General features: G+C 38.6%; 1 protein-coding gene across 10 annotated transcripts in view; it reads left to right on the top strand.

Moving 5' to 3' along the window:
• SLIT2 (slit guidance ligand 2) overlaps positions 1–20,186 on the top strand; it is a 297,113-nt gene that overhangs the window by 207,973 nt on the left and 68,954 nt on the right. For all 10 annotated transcript variants that reach the window (XM_075568739.1, XM_075568766.1, XM_075568749.1 and 7 more), the window contains exons 7-11: positions 3,873–3,944; positions 5,717–5,880; positions 8,248–8,386; positions 19,335–19,406; positions 20,020–20,091. In XM_075568739.1, coding sequence (XP_075424854.1) covers positions 3,873–3,944; positions 5,717–5,880; positions 8,248–8,386; positions 19,335–19,406; positions 20,020–20,091 — 519 coding nt within the window. The remainder of the gene's footprint in view (positions 1–3,872; positions 3,945–5,716; positions 5,881–8,247; positions 8,387–19,334; positions 19,407–20,019; positions 20,092–20,186) is intronic.

Genomic DNA, 20,186 nt, shown 5'->3' with positions numbered 1-20,186 from the left:
AAGCTAATAATCGGCTCTGACATGCATTGCTACTATGATGATATGAAAGGGAGACTTGCGAAAGTGTGGTTATGGTGCGATTTCCACGTCTACTTCTATGGCTGTTAATGCACGCTCACAACGATCAGATTTTTATGGAACTCCATGTAAATGCACAACCAGTGCACTACTAATTTAGGGTCTTGCACTAGGACAAGGTGTTTATTTTTTATTCATTTTTTTTGTAGATTTTTCAACACCTTTTTTCTTTGTTTCTTTATTTCATTGTGAGCCTACAAATGATATGTATTTTCTCAACCCAGGGGGAGCATGTAGGGAAAGAACAACAAAGAAAAAAACACACTAAGTGCAAACAATTTTGTTCAAGGGTGATATATGATGCTTGGCCCCTGTGTGCTCCCTACTCACAGAAAGTTAGTAGGATAAGTGCAGTGGCGGGATATGTGAAGTCAGGTGGATCTCACTGGACATATGCAGGAAGCAGCTAGAACTGGGATGTCAGTTGCAAACGTACATGGAAAGATAAAAACAGACCTCCATGGTGCAGATCAATGGTATAGGGATAAACTTTATATAGTATTAAAATGTGCACTCAGCCTACAAATGATGCCATGCCACAATCACCCTCATGTATAATAACTAAAATCGCCACGGAATAATTGCATTGGCATAGATATACTGAAGCCTAGAATGGACTGAACTCGGGGCACAGGTTTTTTTTAAAGTTTAATATCAGATTTTCTTCTCTTCATGTGAACCACACACACGCTGCTATGAAATTCGACCCGTAGTTACAGAGCCGCAGGGATCTTTGAGATAGGCATTAGTCTCGCACACATTTGTTTTCTAAAATTCAATGCCTTGAGGAAGAATAGCGCTCGTTAGGGAAGTCATTGGCATTCATTCATTTACACAAACTACTGTATACCTGCCTTTACCAGCCATCATTTCTTATTGCCTGCGAGTTTGGATGGGTAAAAATGAATGGTAAGAAGTCTTTCGCTAAACTCCATGCGCTAATCTTCCATTCAATATTTGATTTGTATGTCGTGCTTGAGAGCCAGATCTTCGCGAGTTTTATTTCTTTCCCACCCTTCTTAGAGTTTGCTTTTAATGTCATAACTTTATTTCTGCTGCATTAGCAAAAAAGGATGTCTTAAAAAGATGTGCAGGTCTCAAATATATTAAAATACAGTAGAATTAAGTCATAAAGTTGTGTATTACAATACAGCAGGTGGGTAAATTGAATGAAAAATAGCCATAATATAGTGAAGTCCTTTTTAATTGTAACGCAAGTTATTTTTTAGTTTTTATTGTTATTGCTTTTTTCCAGTGATTTGTTTGTTAGGTGGACATTGCTCTACAAAGATTGCAAGAACTCTTTTGACTGTATAGCGCATAGGAGAAGGGTTCGTTCTCTGTATGCACTATACAAGACATGGAAATAGAGAGATAATGTATGGGCCTTGAAATAGCAATATTGAGCTTATAGTATTTCTGTAATAAATTCGGCACTTCTGTCTGTATTGCAAACAGCACTATAGTACATCCAAAAAAATATCTTAATAGAGATTAGAGAAACCAAAAACTGAAACCATCTGAAATATTGTCATGCCAGTTCTACAAGGGCCAGTTTGAGTAACAAACTTTGATACAATGGTTTAGGTTTCAATTACTCCATAAATAGTTATGTATGCACTACAATGCATGCCTCGACTTGATCAGTTAACTGGTTTACATGACCTTCAAAGGACGTTGTTTCTCACATGACTGCATATAATGTTCACTCGTTAAAAAAGAAAGAAAAAGCAGTGGGATGGGGAAGTAGATTATTTACCCTCTAACTTTTTAATGCAGGATTTCTTCAATCTCAATATTGGTCAAAGGGATGCTTGTTATGCTTAAATATGTAATGCACAAAGTCAACTCAAACGCTAGTGGGGAAAGTCTACAGTCAGTAACTCCTTCATATAAATGTTAATCCTACTATGTAAAAATAGTAATCTTCTCAAATACCTTGTATTGTGCCTTTCACCAACTCATCCCAGAGATGTCATTGTATTGTCATTGTGTTCATATCCCCATTTGTGATGTGGAATATGTTGGCTCATTATAAATAAAGAATAAATAATTAAAAATAGATAAAATGCAATTAAGGCATCTTGGTCTTCAAGAGTTCCAGTTTTTTTGGTGCCAAATTGATTAGCTTTTTACAAAAAGCAAGATGATGATCACATCACATTGTTATACCTTATGTCTCTAAAAATCACAAATAGTAATAGTTACGCTTTAAAAAAACTCTTTGTACTGAAAATATTGGTAACAGAACTATGTTGGCACTAGCTAAGCTCTCTGGTTTATTTAAAATACATGGTCTAACTCCAAGATGGCGGAAGAGCATAATTGTATGATTTATGGTGCCAACGCCCATGGTCCATAGCTAAGCTAATAAAATTCTACTGACATTTCTGGGAGGCATCACAGATCAAGTCATGAAAAGCAGGACAAGTGTTCTGTAGGAACTGAGCGTCAAAGAGTGAGTCAGTGGTTGATTGCATCAAGAATAGGAGAGTCTTCCTCCTTAGTTCCTATCCTTTTTTGGGCTAAGGCACTGACTTCCTTCTTGATTTTGTGCTCTGCAATCTCTGTCTTGTAAAGGAAATCCCACATCGGAGACAAAGGGGCTTCAATAAGCTCAGAAGCGGCCAATCGCCCATTGACTCCCAATCGCCAAACTCCCATTGACTTCCACGATGGGCCGCTTTGGAGCTTATTGCGTAAGCCTGAAAGGACCTCAACAAAGTAAGGCAAGTGTCGGTCGGGCTTTCGATGAACACTGTGCTCACAGCTTCTCTTCCCGGATTTTACTTATTCCATCTTCATTGCCTTTACTAACATTTTTCTTAACACATTTGCGCTTCGGGTTACCATGTTTGTTTGCTTTTCTTAGAACTCTGAGTAAACGTTCTTTTTTTTTTTCTCTCACTTGATATCTTTAGATTCGAACGCTCTTTTTTTGTAATTGTTCTGCAAGTGCACTGACAATAGTGTCTCAATATTCTTTCTTTTTATCATCCTTTAAATCCTTTTTGGTACTAAGAAGGGCTGCAAAATATTACCAGTTCTCCCTCAAGAACGTAAGCAATCTGGAACCATTCACACCAGCCTTTTATTAGCTGTAAGGCGGCAATCAGAGAGAAGTTTGCCTGAGTTTTTTATTTTAATGAGTTTTCTTTTTAGATGAAAAAAGTAATTATATTTGTGGGATGTAATAACGTTTATTTGGAGAACATGAAAATTCTTTACGCGCGTTTTGTTAAACAAGAGTTTTTGAGATCACAGTGCGTCTTAGCAGGTTCATGTATTCGAATTAAGGCAGTCTAATAAAAGTATCTATTAAAACACAGAAAGAAAAACACTTTCAATTGGTAAATATAGTATAAAGAATGAGGTGTATTCAGTTATATGACTTTCGCCAGGTCGTGGTGCTGTTCAGTGACCCTTTTTTGACTTGCTGCTCCCACAGTGCACCTACTTCTAAACTGCCTCTATGGCATGGTGTTGCCTAAAGAACTGTATTAATCGTGTTGTACAGCCACCGTTTTCATTAGCAGCACATTAAATAAGTGGAAAATGCCTGTGGGAAATGCAATGCAGACGGCAAAATGTTTCAGGTCACTCCGACAATATCTTTAGTTAAGGTTCATTGCTATTAATATGGCTGCTGTGCATGAGTATTCATTGCTGAGAAAACATGTTGAACAGATTTTTCGAGCAGTAGACCTTTCGTTGCCAAAAGAAAATACACAACAGTATTCGAAATGCTGTTGTTGCCTTTGGTGTTCTGACTTAATCTCTTTCATGTTTTACAGCACCCTCAACAATAACAACATCACTCGGCTTTCGGTGGCGAGCTTCAACCACATGCCTAAACTTCGAACTTTGTGAGTAGTTTCTGGTTAATGGCATTCATGTTTTTTTGTGTAGTGTTATGAAAATGAACTGTTCTTACCAACTAAGCTATACTGATTAAAAATGGTACAATGTATATATTGCATTTATTGGAATTTCTTTTGACCGTTTCAGTACAGGAAAGTCTGGCAATATATATTTTTATAAACGCGTAACATTCTCTCTAATACCTAGTACATGAAAATATCGGTAAAGTTGACAGTTACACCCTATCATTCAATGACCTAAAGTATTATATGTATATGTGTGTGTATATGTATGTATGTATGTATGTATGTGTATCTATATATAGATATATGTATATCTATATAGATAGAAATCTATATAGATATATATATAGATATCTATATAGATATATATATACACACACACATACATACATACACCTTAGGTATAATCTATATTAAAGAAGAGATAATTTCCTGTTTCATCCAACAGAGTGAGGGAAAATCAACCTTCCACGCTCATCTTAAAATAGATTTTTTATTTTTTTTGCATTTCCAAATAAATAATTGTGGTTTGCATTAACATATTATCTAGGTCGCATTTCATTTAAGAACATAGACAGATCTTTGATTGGCTGTCACATATGATAAATGGAAAATCTTTATGCGTTTATTACTTTACTGCAGGCAGGCCTAATTAAACTGAACTGGCTCTCTGACAATCTCTGTAACATGAAATTAGCTTTTTGAGATGGAGCAGTGTGTTTTAATATCCATTACAGTTATTTAGTTAGGACTGAGTGCATCAGCTAAAAAGAGCTCAAATGATATTCCTTTGTCAGGGACGGACGGTTCCAGGAGCAAAGACTTGAATTATAGCTGTGGACGTCCTTTTCTTTAGTTTGAAAAAAAAACCCAGAAAAGCCAGTCTGCAGTAATTTAGCTAATTTAGTGAATACATTTGTCTGCTATTTTATTAATAGTAAAGTGCTTTCTCCACTTGGACGCGAGCCATGATCTTGTGTAGGTCTCTGCCCATGTAGAGGTAACGAACTTAATTCCTTCTTACACTTGTCATTGACGTATTCCCATTTCAGGCCCTGCATTGAGCGCGGGTCCCAAGGGGCCAAAGGCAGCTAATCCCCTTTTCTTTGATTAAACAAAAAGAGAGGAAATCAGGGGATGCAAGGGAGTGTTTTATATTGAATTATTATTCTGCCTTGTTCAGCAGAAAATGAATGTGACCTGTTAAAAGGATTTTGCAGACAGTTTCTATAGAGACTAATAAAGCAAGACTTACTGATATTTCTAATTGGGAGCCAAATCTTTTATGACCCTTTTTTTTTTTCGTGCTGTCAGTATGTTACCCCTATAGAGCAATTTACTTGAGACATGTTTTGTCTTTTTTTTCCCCACTTCTTTTGTGCAGACCTTAACTACAGAATTCCACAACAGTTTTCAAGCTCTTGTATGTTTTCTTAGCTAACTGTAAAGAACTAAGGATCGAGCTGTCGAGGCCTCATTTTCATGTTGGCAAACGTGGCGTTTTCGCCCTGAAATTAATTAGATTTAAAAGGATTTGCTACACACAAGTTAATAAATAGACCAAAAACAAAAGCAGTCAGGATTACGGGTTCAAGCTGCATAGTTCGGCGGAGCAGCGCCTCACAGCCAAGAAAGATTTGAAATAGAGAAGGAATAAAATATATTTGCGATTAATGATTTTCTGGATGTCTTTTAGACCTGGTAAATGTTTTTTTTTTTTTTTTTTTTTTAACAATCTGTTTTCATTCACGTAGTCGACTTCACTCCAACAACTTGTACTGCGACTGCCACCTTGCCTGGTTATCGGACTGGCTGCGGCAAAGGCCTCGTGTCGGCCTCTACACTCAGTGCATGGGACCAACCCACTTGAGAGGACATAATGTAGCAGAGGTTCAGAAACGGGAATTTGTCTGCAGCGGTAAGGAAGAACAAAGAGCGCCAACATGGCTTCTCTAGATGACCTCAATTTTTTTGTAATAATAGAACAGCAGCGGGAGGGGGATAACTCTCTCTTGGTCTGTGACTGCGGTTACTTTTGGAGGTTCGAAGTGCCAGAACGAGTTTATTTTTTGGCCTGTTTTTGGGGGTTGGGGGTGGGGGGGAGAGTTCATACCACTATCGATTTAGCTTGATGGCGAGAAAGTTTCTTGCTGATGACCATATTTGTTTGCTGCAGGAGACTCTTTTATTCAATGCAATAGGTTTCCTTTTGAGGGCGAAACAGAGAAAACGGCCTGCGGTATCATTTTAAGCCTCGAAATGATGACCCCAAAGCCACTCTGCGGCAGAGGAAAGAGCGTTTTCAGATATTCTTGGCTGAGTGATAAAGCTGCTCATGGAAAATAGTCCCAAAATAATTTGACCTCAACATTTCACTAAAGTAGAAATCGTACTGCGTACTAAACGGCAGCAAGCAAGGAACAGTGTTATTTTCAAAATGTTTTTAGGCGGAGGATTTGTTCAAGAAAACGTGAAAGAACTAAGAAATCTTAACCACAGCCAGCGTTATTTTTTCCCCCACTTCTAGGAAAGCTTTCCCATTTAAAACTGACCGAAAGCTGAAAAAAACCTGAAAGAAAATATTGTTTAAGACATAAAAATGATTTTTATAGTTACTTTAACAAAGAAATTAATATTTTAAATTAGATTAAGTAACTTCTGCTATAACAGCGCACAACTATATATATATATATATATATATATATATATATATATATATATATATATATATATAATAAAAAGATTATAGCGATCTGAATACAAATGTAATTAATTCTGCCACTTACATTTTTTTATTAAAATGCCAAACGAGTAAGTACTATATGGCCTTTTATGATTCATTTGAAGCCACTGTAATGTTGAAGTGGTTACCAATTAATTCTAAAGCAAATTGTGGCAAGCGAACTGCTTAGAAGGCAGTAGGTGCTGAAAGAATTCACCGCATTGTTTGGCCCAGGTCTGATCTGAGATTGAGCAGTGATCTTCCAGTGACCCCATTTGTTCTCACAAAAACATTCTTGTTCTCTGCCAGTACTACCATCACATAGAGAAGTAAGTTGTTGCAACAGAAGCACTGTGCTGATCACAAGCAAGTAAACTAAGCGTATGCCTGAAGCAGCTGCACAAAAATAAAGCATAAGTTCATCCAACCTTTCACTTTAACATTTTTGCTACTATATAATATTTGGAAATGTTACAAATATTGCATCCCTGTTAGCAATTGCATGTTGCATTTGTGGAAGGACGCACATTTTTTTTCTTTCCTTTTCCAAGTCCTGAGACTTGAAGCCCCTCTAGTGCATTAGTGGCAAGTCTAGTCCTTGAGGGCCACCATCAGGTTAGGTTTTCAGGATATCCCTGCTTCAACCCAAGTGGCTCAATCTTCTGAGCCTCTGATTGAGCTAACTGTGCTGAAGCAGGGATATCCTGAACACCTGACCTGTCGGTGGCCCTTGAGGACTGGAGTTGGCCACCCCACCTCTAATGGCTTCAGTACTGAGGTTGTAGCATTGTTACCACTTACTGTATGTGTATATAGATATATATTTTATATATATATATATGTGTGTGTGTGGAGAGTATGTTTTATCACCATTTTTTAACCCCTACATTTCCACTGGTGGCTTGCAATGTATTATGTTCCACCTGGGTAATGGATAGTGACACAACTAGCAATTCTTTACTAACTATGTTTTCTTGGTTTATTTTCTTTATACATAACTTCCAGATGAGAAAGAAGGCAAGTCTATTTTTTTTTTACTAGTGAATGCCTGTGATTTTAAACCAATATTACATCTTTTGATTGCAAGAAGTTACACGTGTTGTCATTTTAGTTTTATTATTTTTGATGGTAGCTTTTGCTTTTTAAAAAAAAAATGTTTTATTCACTACGTTATTATAAGATGAGCCCTCTGCTAGTACCAGATTACATATCAAACATGTCTTATATCTGCAGATGTAAAAAATCATTTAACAAATCTATTCTTTCATGTATAACGTCTGATATGATTTTATATAGGAATTAATAGATGTTCACTTACAGTAAAGCTACCAGCTTGCAAAGGCCTTTACAGAAGCACAAATAAGTCGAGTCCGCATAGAAAAGGCTTTTTTAAAATCCCTCAAACTGTTTCCTTTGAAATAATCACATTTTCCAAGCAGCCACCTACTGTAAGTCCGGTATGTTACCATGTCATGTACTACTGTTTCAGAGGTGGTAGCTTTTACTGGCCGTTATATTGTAAGTGTGATGTCTAATAGAATGCACATGCGATTTCTTTTTCAGGTCAGCAGTCATTCATGGCCTCTACGTGCAGTGTCCTGCATTGTCCTGTAGCTTGTACCTGCAGCAACAACATTGTCGATTGCCGTGGAAAAGGCTTGAGCGAGATTCCAACCAACCTTCCAGAGACAATTACAGAAATGTAAGGAGCTGACTGCTCGCGTCTGTGTTTCTATTGTAGATGTTCGTTTAGGAAGAGACAGAAACGATGTGAGGATTCCTTGTGTGTGATAGCTTTACTAAACATAGGAATAGTATATTATTATAGCAATTGAAATCTCAGACTAAAAAGCAAGAACTGAGAAGGAAATCCCACCCCAGTGACCAGTGACCTTGTAAACTTAATAGGTCAGTTTGAACAATGGCCACACTTATCTGGTGACTCACAGGTGTTGAGAGAGAGATACTGTAAATACAGTGACACGCGTTTGTTATTGCATTTGAGAAGTTGGCAATCCGTTCCTTCCCCCAATATTAATGTGACATTGACTTCATTCTAGATGTTCACAATTCTAGCAGAAATCACAATATGTGTTAGCTTCCAATGCTTTCTACCCAATACATTTCATTTAATTAATTATAATGTATAGTTCATTGAGTTTAATATTGACATATTGTTGAAAAGACCCCACTTTTACCTATTTTCCATAACTGTTTTTGATTTGATACAAATGTTTTATTTAAAAATGACCAAAGTCTGGAGTAGAGACGCTACAAGGCAAATCCTGCTGTTTATTTTCAGTTTTTTCACTCCCTTGGCAACACAGAACTGTTTCCCCCATGCAAGCGACATAGGATCTTACCAGAAAACAATGTTTTATCTTAATCTTCTCATATTCCTTTTTTAGGTTTAATAATGTCACTAAATTAGAGGGGCTTAGCAGCTGTAATAATAATTCACACTGTTAGAAAGATCAGCGAGCAGGGAATAAACCTGAGACTGTATTAGGAATAAATCTTCAAACAATAATAAGTAAACATGCAGGAGAAATTGCCCCTTTAACAAACCTATCCAAATTTATTTTGTTTGTTTTGCTAACCCATCCTGGTTTAATCCATTAGATTAATTTGCTTCTGTGGTGGAATATGTACCATTATCACTCCGTGCTGCCATTTACAGCCCTTCAGGGTTACGACTCTCACTGCTACAGCCTTTCTAGCAAGTGAAAGGCCCATGAGTGCTTGGGTAGCGATCACATGACCATGGAAGCAGAAGGTGCTCGTAATACATTCAGAATGCGTTCACCTCTCCTAGTGAGCGAACAGTGTGCCCTTAACTAGGAAAGGTCCGTACAACTGATTATCACTGGACATCACAACGGTCACCACCGTGCCGGCCCTTGTGATATACAGTGGACATCATATGGGTTAAATGCGTTTTTTGCTGAGTAGATCCAATGGCCGTGTGCAGATCGTGGACGAAAATGTCAACCAAAGATCAGTTTGTTCAATTTCCTTTACAGTTTTGTTTAATTATCTTGCCCAGATGGCTTATCCTACAGTTTCTAGCAAGGGCTGTGAAGAGTTTTTTTATTTTATTATTTTTTTATTAAACTATGTTTGATTTATCTGCTTGGTAGTCAGGAGATTTTATAAGGACAATAAAAGGCCTGGAGCATTGTGTCTGTGAAACATCAGGAATCAAAACTGCCTGTATTGAATTTTTAATATGGTGGACTTTAAGCTGAATGCATCTTGCCCACAATTGCACATTATCTGAATGCACCACAGTTGAAACCCCACATCAGTTATCATTGATCAATTATTTATTTGCTAGCAATAGGTTTGTTATGTCTACGCAGTGCTTGTGCACGGTGCAGGCAATTTTACCATGTCAAATTATAGGAAAATAGAATGTTCATTGCTATAAATCAATCTTACCATGTCCATTACCACATGTCATTATGATATGTATCAGCATTTAAGAGGAATGTTGATATAAAAGAATAACTATGTTGAGTATTGAATATGCAAATATTGGACATTTTCTAAAACCAGCATCATAACTTAACCTTGGATGTCAATGTCTTAAAGGGACAATCCAAGAAATATCCTACTGTACATGTGGTTTTTTTTTTTAATAAATCGGTTCTTTAGTATTAGATAATACTTACTCCCTTTTTTTATTTTAACATTGAACTCTTAATGCCATTTTTAATGTGTTTTAATATACTAAGCAATCTTTGATTTCTGTAGCAGGTTTTAGCCCACCTCCCAAGCAGTGCAAGATATTTGCAACACTTTCTGTTTAGTGATCATTTGTTGCCAGTATTCCCAGCAGTTTGAGCTGTAAACTGTAACAATAGATAATGTTACTGTAGTAATATAAAGAATACATTGTAGCTGCTGAAGGATTGATTTGAAACTGAAAAGTGGGCGTTTAGTGACCGTTTAGTGACAGTTAAATATGACAAATCCGCGCTCGCGCTGTTCTTCTAAAACGAATGTAACTGAAACCCCTTGCAGCCATCAGCAGGAGTACTCCAAACATGAAACCCCTTGCAGGAGTACTCCAAACATGAAACCCCTTGCAGCCGTCAGCAGGAGTACTCCAAACATGAAACCCCTTGCAGCCGTCAGCAGGAGTACTCCAAACATGAAACCCCTTGCAGGAGTACTCCAAACATGAAACCCCTTGCAGCCGTCAACAGGAGTACTCCAAACATGAAACCCCTTGCAGGAGTACTCCAAACATGAAACCCCTTGCAGCCGTCAGCAGGAGTACTCCAAACATGAAACCCCTTGCAGGAGTACTCCAAACATGAAACCCCTTGCAGCCGTCAGCAGGAGTACTCCAAACCTCCTATATGGGAAGTCCCGGAGGAGGTCCCATAGATAAACAAGAAGAAAAAAGCAGGCAGCGCACTGGGGCCTTTTAGATAAAATCAATAACGAATAGACAATACCGTTCTGTGGCTAACGAAATGCTTTTATTTGTGTTGGCTTTTGAGATACACTGATCTCTTCTTCCGGCGATGTTACAATGAATGAAGCAAGAAAGGTTTTTACTTAAAAACAGTGCATCCTGGAATGTATCTGAAGCCTATCCCTCCCCCCTGTGCAGTATGCGATTTATGACTTATGGTGTTAAATGATCCATGAATGTTAGTGATGTAAGAGTGTGTGTGTGTATGTGTGTATGTGTCTGTGTATGATTTTCGGATACATTCCAGGATTCACTGTTTGTAATTGTATGTAATATGGAAAATAGCTGAAGCGCTCAAATGCAGGTATATCTCAAAATGATAATAAGCCAGACCACTGTACCAGGGTACTAACAATTGATATAGTACCTATTGTGTCATATAATGGGTACTATCCTCCTGAAGACAGGTGGTGTGTGGTGCAACCCACTCACCACCAGTCTCATTGGCAGGTTCCCCTGAAAAATATGCAAATACTCACATCCTGGTAGGGCAGGCTGGCAGGCTGTGCAGCTACTCAATGCAATACAGGGAAAAGGGAGACCAAAAAGCGCACCAGCACAAACGGAGCAGGAAGAAACCAGGACAAAAAAATGATTAAAAGGGCACTTTAATGTGGCAAAAGACCCATCCAATGCATTTCGAACGTCGCAGCGTTCTTTTTCCTTGAAAAAGAACGCTGCGACGTTCGAAATGCATTGGATGGGTCTTTTGCCACATTAAAGTACCCTTTTAATCATTTTTTTGTCCTGGTTTCTTCCTGCTCCGTTTGTGCTCGTGCGCTTTTTGGTCTCCCTTTTCCCTGTAATTGTATGTAGTATTAATTATCTTAAAAAATAGATAATGCTATTAGAAATCCACAGCGATGCCCAATACTGCTGCATGTTGCAACATGTAGATTTTTTTACGCTCCATTGCTTAAGAAGCCAGTAATTCTTAGGGTAATTTAGATAAATCAAACAAAAATTAACCATTTATTTGGTTTTGTTTGTATGACTTTCACCAACTCCGTATAATCATTGTACTGGGTGATCTTTGCATTCCTTTTCTTTCTCTAATATATTCTGCCAGTTTTATATCAGCAGCCGAACAAACTCCAGAATATGAAAAGTCATAAAAAAATCTCAATCAAAACATATTTCTCAATGCACAGAAATACAAGAAGGATCATGTTTATTAGTATCTTTTCTCTTCATAGCAGTCGTATCCTAGCATTTGCAATTTCTTGTCAGAATGGCGATATATTCCACCTCATAAAATCTCTTTTATATCTTTCACATGCAAGAGCTAGCAGTACTGGACAGCTCATGGTTCAACTTGAAAGAAAATCGACTGCACTTTCAGCATTTCAAAAGATATATTTTGAATGGTGCAATCGTATAGTACAGGACTGGCCAACTCCAGTCCTCAAGGGCCACCAACTGGTCAGGTTTTAAGGACATCCCTGCTCCAGCACAGGTGGCTCAGTCTTTAAATGAGCCACTAATTTAGAACTCTGACGTCGGTATTCTTTCATACTTGCACTACAGTGAGCACTGCCTGCAATATAAATCTGTTATTCCTAACAATACAGAACACCTTGAAGCTTATCAGTGAAGCACTCAGTATGCAACATGCTGTATTATATATATTTTTTTAACATTTATATTTTATCAAGTATTGGGTCCTCATGCTTTGAGGTTTTTGGACTGTAGACCTATGAACTCCCACTGACGTTTCTGCGACTTTCATTTGGGGTCAGTCTAATTGATTTTTAGCCTCCGCTGTAACAGACTTAAATGGAGTTTCGCTCATAAAAAAAAGCAGCACTTTTCTATTAAAATGACAATTTTAGGTCCAGAACTCCCAAAATCTCACTGATTGTGGTCCTTCGAGGTTGACATCTCTGGGACAGTACAGGCGGTCCTCGGTTATCCGACGCAATGCGTTACTCAAAATGGCGTCGGATAGCGAAGCGTCGTAAAGCGAAACCCGTTTTCCCATAGGAACACAGTTTAAATTAAACGGGATGGCCACGGGATGGCCAGGAGCATTTCCGTTACTGAAGGCATTTTTAATGCTAAAATACACAGAAAATGTTACTCAAGCAATAAGATATGCAGCACACACATAGATTATGATGTAAACATTATATTTATTGATTACAGAACTGTAAAATAAAACTATAAAAATAAAACTATGCTGTATTCTGTACAGAAATGTACACGAGCAAAAAAAAAAACACATCAATTATTGGAGGAAGATGATGGGGGGGGGGAATCTTCAATAGACAACGGACTTTTTGGAGGTGATGTAGGTGCGGTTGAAGGTTTCGGCCTCTTGAAGAACCTCTTCATTGAAGTCTGGACAGATCCTTTCCTTTTCTGCGTGTAGATCTCTCTATAGCAGCTGATTTGGTTAGACACCCCACGACTGACTGTTGAACTCCGTTCAATGTTAGGGTCATTGTCCTCAAATATGGCCAGTGCGCTATCAATGTGCTTGAATGCCGCAGCCAACATTTTGCTAGACAAAGATTTACGTGGCTGTGGCTGTGCCACATCAGCAGATTGGTGGGCCTCCTCTTCAGCAATTTTTTGCTCCTCTAATTGCATGAGGTCTTCATTGCTCAACTCGTTAGAATGTGAGGCGAGCAACTCCTCAATATCCTCGGTTTCCACCTCCAAGTTGAGATCTCTGGCCATTTGCACAACAGTTTCTGTAACTTCTGCAACAGTCTCTGTAAGGCCTTGGACATCAGACACAAAATCCGGGCACAAATTACGCCAAACTCCGTTTAGATTGGATTGTTTCACCTCATTCCATGCCTCTCCGATGTTTCTCACTGCATGAAGAATGTTGTAACCCTTCCAAAATTCTTTTAGGGTTGGACCACCTTCCACATCGGTTGCTCTGATGGCCTGGGCAAATGTTCGCCTAAGATAGTAGGCCTTGAAGGAAGCGATAACACCCTGGTCCATCGGCTGTATCAGTGAGGTGGTGTTGGGGGGCATGAACACCACCATGACGTTTGGATGATGGTCATCCAGGTACACGGGATGGCCAGGAGCATTGTCCAGGAGCAGCAACGCTTTGAAATCGAGGTTCTGGTTCATGCAATATAATTGCACACTCGGAACAAATTGATGCTGGAACCAGTCCTCAAAAAGGCTCCCTGTTACCCATGCTTTACGGTTGGACTTCCAAATCACTGGAAGTGTGTGCTTTGCATAACCCTTGAATGCCCTAGGGTTTTCTGCATGATAAACAAGCAAAGATTTTAGCTTAAAATCACCTGCAGCATTTGAACCAAGCAGAAGAGTCAGCCTGTCCTTTGCAACTTTAAACCCGGGCATAGATTTTTCCTCTCTTGCAATGTAGCTTCTACTGGGCATTTTCTTCCAGTAGAGCCCAGTCTCATCAACATTGAACACTTGACGTGCGCAATAGCCACCGTCCTCTATAATTTTGGCCAATGTAACAGGGAAGGTTTTAGCTGCCTCCTCATCAGCACTAGCAGCTTCACCGGTCACTTTAATGTTATGCAAGTTTTCCCTCTCTTTAAACCGCATAAACCAGCCCTTACTTGCAGTGAACGTTTCCTCAGTGGCCCCTTCTCCATGCTGTTGCTTAATGTCCTCATACAGACTCAAAGCCTTGGCCTGAATTAAGGCTAAACTAATGGGCACATGACGCTGGGATTGATCTTCCAGCCATATGATGAGGAGTTTTTCTACCTCAGCAATATGCCCAGCACGTTGCCTTATTGTCGTACCTTGCATAGGTGCTGAGCCCTTGATCTGTTCCAGGATTCTTGCCTTGTCTTTTATTATAGTCACAATAGTTGTGCGAGGTATATCCAAGGAACGTCCAATTTCTGTGTTCGTCTCTCCTTTCTCAGAGCGCTTTATGATGTTGTGCTTGGTCTCCAAAGTTATAGATTTTCTATTCCTTTTTGGAGTAGCAGCACTTTGCTTTTTGCTTTGATCAGCCATGGTTTAGGGCCTAAAATACACCACCAAACCTTCACACAGACTGTTCAGAATGATCTCCTTAGCCTGCAGCCGTCTGGTTGTTCATTTGTAGCAATTTTTTAAAGCGTCGTAAGAGCGTCGGATAAGCCGTTCGGGCGTCGTAAAACGGGCCATAGGTATGCATTGACAAGCGTCGGATAAGCCGTTCGTCGTAAAACGAAGCGTCGTAAAACGAGGACCGCCTGTATTGCTGATTTCAAGTTTGTAACTTAAAAAGGTGTATAAAATGAGTGTAACACCATACTCTAAACAGAACTTTTCATATGTGGGGTGGTATACAACCTTCAATGAGAATTTCTTGGGCAATTATACATTTATTGGACAATTTCAAAGTGATATACTGTATGTAGACAAATCTGCATAGAGAATTACACTGAAACAATGTTCTTATTACCTCATTGTGTAGCATATTTGGATGGCTCATGGGGCATAATCGGTATTAGTTTCAGTAGCACTGAATGCCAAAATGTCTAGAACCCTTTTATTTGGTGCACATGTTCTAATTCACATTATTCAGACAGCACTTCATGTTATATGCATTTTTAGCCCCTAGGGTAATAAGAATTTTATTCATAGAGAATGCATGACTTAATACATACAATGTTCCATTATGAGTTGGGATATTCTGGTTTGGATATTACCCCAAGTTTGGTATTACTCTTGGTTAGTTGTTACCTCTACCCAGAGTAATAATAATGTCCATTAAGTTAATATAGTTCTCTTTATGTTTAAAAGTCATTGGGGATGGAAATGAGGTCACCATTCTCAGATAGGAGGCAAGAGAATATAAATGTAGCTCGCCTTATACCTCGGGTCTACTGACGGCAAAGAGAGAATACTTGCAAGTTCTCCTTCACTCACTGATGTGCAGGTGCTGTGATGAGAAATGTCTTGTCTTGCCGTAGCTGTTTTTTTTATATATAGTTAGGAACTATACCGCAGCCAATCATTTAAACCTATGTTCTGCTCTTTGACAGCTGTTATGGCTTTTAGTTTTAAAAGCCGAAGGGGAATATAAAAAGGAGCTGTCTTGAGTCCGTTTTATAGCCATGTATATGGGTAGTATCTACACCTCACCACTTGTCTGCCAGTCTGTGCATCTCGGCTTTCAGGCTTATTATCTTCCAGCCTTGCTCAGTGAAAGCCACTCTCACTTATTGCCAGTGTCAAAGGCCTGTTAGACTTAAATGGAGTCTACGTAAATAGGTGGCAGGTTAAATAAAAATAAAAAAACCCTTCAACTCAGACTCACATGATCGTTTAAACTGGTCCGTATTTAAGCTTTATTATGAATCATAATGGTTTTTAGAAACTGAAATGGCATCTTCTGCAAATCCTTTATCCAAAACAGCATGAAGCAGGCTCTACAAGTAGTTCTCCAAAGGGGCCCGCTCAAATAAAGTTTGGGAGTAGACAGGCCACAAGCTTATTGTAATGCAATTTTACATGCATTTGAAGTCTTAATGACTACTGTATATATCGGCATTTTGTTAGCATTTATAACATCTGTACCATATATATTTACATTAGCTTAATTTGCAAGTGAGTTTTGGTGTAAACTTCACTTAACTGGCTAAGTAACTAGCAGGAAATTAGCAGGAGCAGAGAATCCAAAGGTCACATCAAGGCCCTTTGTGGGTCGTACCTGGCCCACGGCCCACCTGTTGAAGAGCCCTGGCATAAAGGATGTAACTCACTGGCTGCTCAAGGGTAATGATTGTTTTACTCTGTCATGTGATCACTAGAATTGTCATCTCGGGATTATAGAGCCTTCCCCTCTTCTGCTTGAATGGAAAAGGGTGTAATTCTCTTCCACTCCAAGGGATCCTGCAATGTAGGGTTTAGTAGATGGCAAATATTCACCCTGTGCCAGCCCAGTCCTGTGACTTATGCCTAATGGTAATAAAGCAAATTATTTTGTTTTTACAAATTGGCTTTATAGTCTCATTTTCACCTTAATTGCGTATTTGCATTTAAAATCCTTCAGTAGTTTTATTTCAGATAAATAATAGTCTACAATAATACCTGAAAACACTACAGTGTGACCATATCGCTCATCCAAAGTATTAGGAAAATAATAATAGATACAGGTGCAGTTAGGGGAAACACATGCCCAAATATAATAAAAAGAAAGTGATCCTAGAGTCACTAGAAGCCCCTATTGTCTGCACTCTATTGTATCATCACAGGGATTGGACTGAAATTATCTCTTTATGATGATACAGACGTAAAGCAGTACATGCTCCTATAGCCATAGGTAGATAGACAATAAAAGCCACCAAATGGGCCGAAAATAATAATAGTTTTTTTTTTAATGAACACTAACAACGGCGAAAAACAGTGATAATCTATACAGTGAATATCGGCTAACCCATATTCATAAAGAGATAATTTCATAAAGAGATAATTTCAGTCCAATCCCTATGATGATACAATAGAGTGCAGACAAAAGAGGCTTCTAGTGATTCTAAGATCACTTTCTTTTAATAATACAATAATACCTGTACAGACTTGGGCAAGCTCATGTACAGTAGGAAGTAAAAATTATATAATTGTTAAATAACTTATCAATGAAATTGAATGCCTTAGAAACATTTATTGATCCTTACGTTTACCTATTTGTGTGCTGTGATAAATTATATTTGTATTTTCAATTAATCCTGTGAAATTATAATCCACTTTGAGATGTTTGGCTAATAACGGCATCAGTATTGCTGTTTAGAAAGGCTCTTACAATAGAGGTGTGCGTGTGAAAAAATAACAATGTCATTTAACATATGCCATATAATGCCAAGGGCCATATATCAGTTAGGTCGTAGTGCAGCAGTAGCCAACTCCAGTCCACAAGGGCCACTAACAGGTCAGGATTTCAGGATATCCCTGCTTCAGCACAGGTGACTGCGCCACTGAATGAGCCACCTGTGCAGAAGCGGGGGTATCCTGAAAACCTGACCTGTTGGTGGCCCTTGAGGACTGGCGTTGGCCACTCTTGTCCTAGTGCTCCTTTCCTTAAGTAATTGACCTGTTATTGACCTGACAGATAGATAGATTTTACACCAGAACAAACACATTGCAGCTTTGCATTTCCAGTTGTAGCTTCTGCTTACTGAAACCCAGGAGATGATCAAGGATTTTGCGACACTAATATTGTTTATATCACAGGCCATGAGCTGTGCATATACACAATATGCTTGTAGTAAATGTAACTGAGTGCAAGCTGTTAAGGTTCACACTGTGTTTGCAGACTGCATTGCACAAATCATCTTAAATGAATTTGGTTACTTTTATTTTTCTTTACCACTCATGAAATCTGATGTTACAGCATATTCAGTCTTGTGAATATTTGGGTACAGTACACACTCCTACAGTAGCAATTATTTTGGGGCTTTTCCATAAAACGCTGTTTGTAAAACTTTGCTAAATGTTATTGCCAGCTACACTCATCGTAGAGGATTCCCTGCAAAATAAATACAAATACAACTTGTAGTGCATTTGCACCTCTCAGACAGGTCTGCAACCCAGTCTCTCCCCATTATCTCTAAGCATACAATGCTTACACTGCAGCTAGGAATTCTGGGAAATGACATGCAAATGAGCACAATGTCACCTTACACTTCATGTCCATTTTAACATGGACCCTATGAGCTTATGCCTGCCTCATTACACAGCTTTGCAGCACAGCCTGGGTTTAAGAAGCGCTTTGCCAGTAACCCAACCTCACAGGCATAAAGATCACTGGGAAGCACCTGGTCATCGTACGTCATTGATTACAATTAGATAGAAAATTAGATTTGTCATACCCTTTCCCTTCACATAGAGAGTTATGTCACGATTTTGCAGATGACACACAGCAATGCTTTGCACCCCATGCATGGCATGCAATCACTTTTTGTCAGGCCAGTTTCCATTTTCACCTCCCATCAGCATTTTTGGGGGGGGTCTCCCAAAATAAAAATGTTAAATATTTCTCTTAATTTAAAAAAAAAAAAAAATTATATTACTTCGGACATTTCTATGGTGACAGATCAGCTGAGCCTGCGAGTGTCTAGAATTGGCGTGCCGTTGGCAGATAATGGTGTGCCCTAGCATGAAACGTTTCATATAAATGACCCAAATTACTTGCATGACTTCCTAGCATTATTTTCTTTTGCAGGAGATTGGAGCAAAATTCAATCAAGGTCATACCTCTGGGGGCTTTCTCACCGTATAAAAAACTGCGAAGAATGTAAGTACGAAATAATTTGGGTGGAACTCTTTAACAAAGGTCATCGGCACACCGAAATAAAAACGACTTTAACAGATGACGGATTAACAGATATATAACAAATATAGTCCCCTGTTTGCCAGGAGCATGGGTCTTTTCTCATGTTAATCATCTGCAACTTGGTTTATGAGTATTAAATAACACCTTTATTGCTGATGCGGCCAGCTTGGAACCAGAATGCAGTTTCAAATAAGTTTGCCATGAACGTGGTTTCACAGAACATATTCCAAACTCTAATTTACTAAATGTGTTAATACTTTGTCAACATTTTTTAAATAAAGGTCATGTGAGAAAAACATTTTAATATACCAGTACATAGAAAAAAAGACAATGGAATTGAACGTACAGTATGTATAACAGAAATATTGAACTATACTGTTTGTGAGAATGGTTATTTATGTTCTACACTTCCAGTGTTCCAAAGGCTGGCAAATGTGTTTTATTGGCTCTTCAGACTCCTCCAGAACTAAATGGGTTAACACAATCAAAAACATTGTATCTACCTTATTCCAAATCTCCACGTTCAAAGTCACTTTTAGGTTGGATGTTATTATAAAACTGTTTCTAATTCCAGTGATTTAAGCAACAACCAGATATCCGAAATAGCCCCAGATGCTTTCCAAGGCCTGCGCTCCCTCAACTCCCTGTAAGTACAAATGCCTCTCAGAGGAGAGTCAAAATTCCAAGTTTATGTTGCTTGACAATGCTGGGCTTTGTGGCTGGCTATAAAATTCCTCCTAA

The sequence above is a fragment of the Ascaphus truei genome, chromosome 1 (genome assembly GCF_040206685.1).
Source record: "Ascaphus truei isolate aAscTru1 chromosome 1, aAscTru1.hap1, whole genome shotgun sequence".
In the NCBI taxonomy this organism is placed as follows: domain Eukaryota; kingdom Metazoa; phylum Chordata; class Amphibia; order Anura; family Ascaphidae; genus Ascaphus; species Ascaphus truei.
This window is presented reverse-complemented; position numbering and strand designations above follow the sequence as displayed.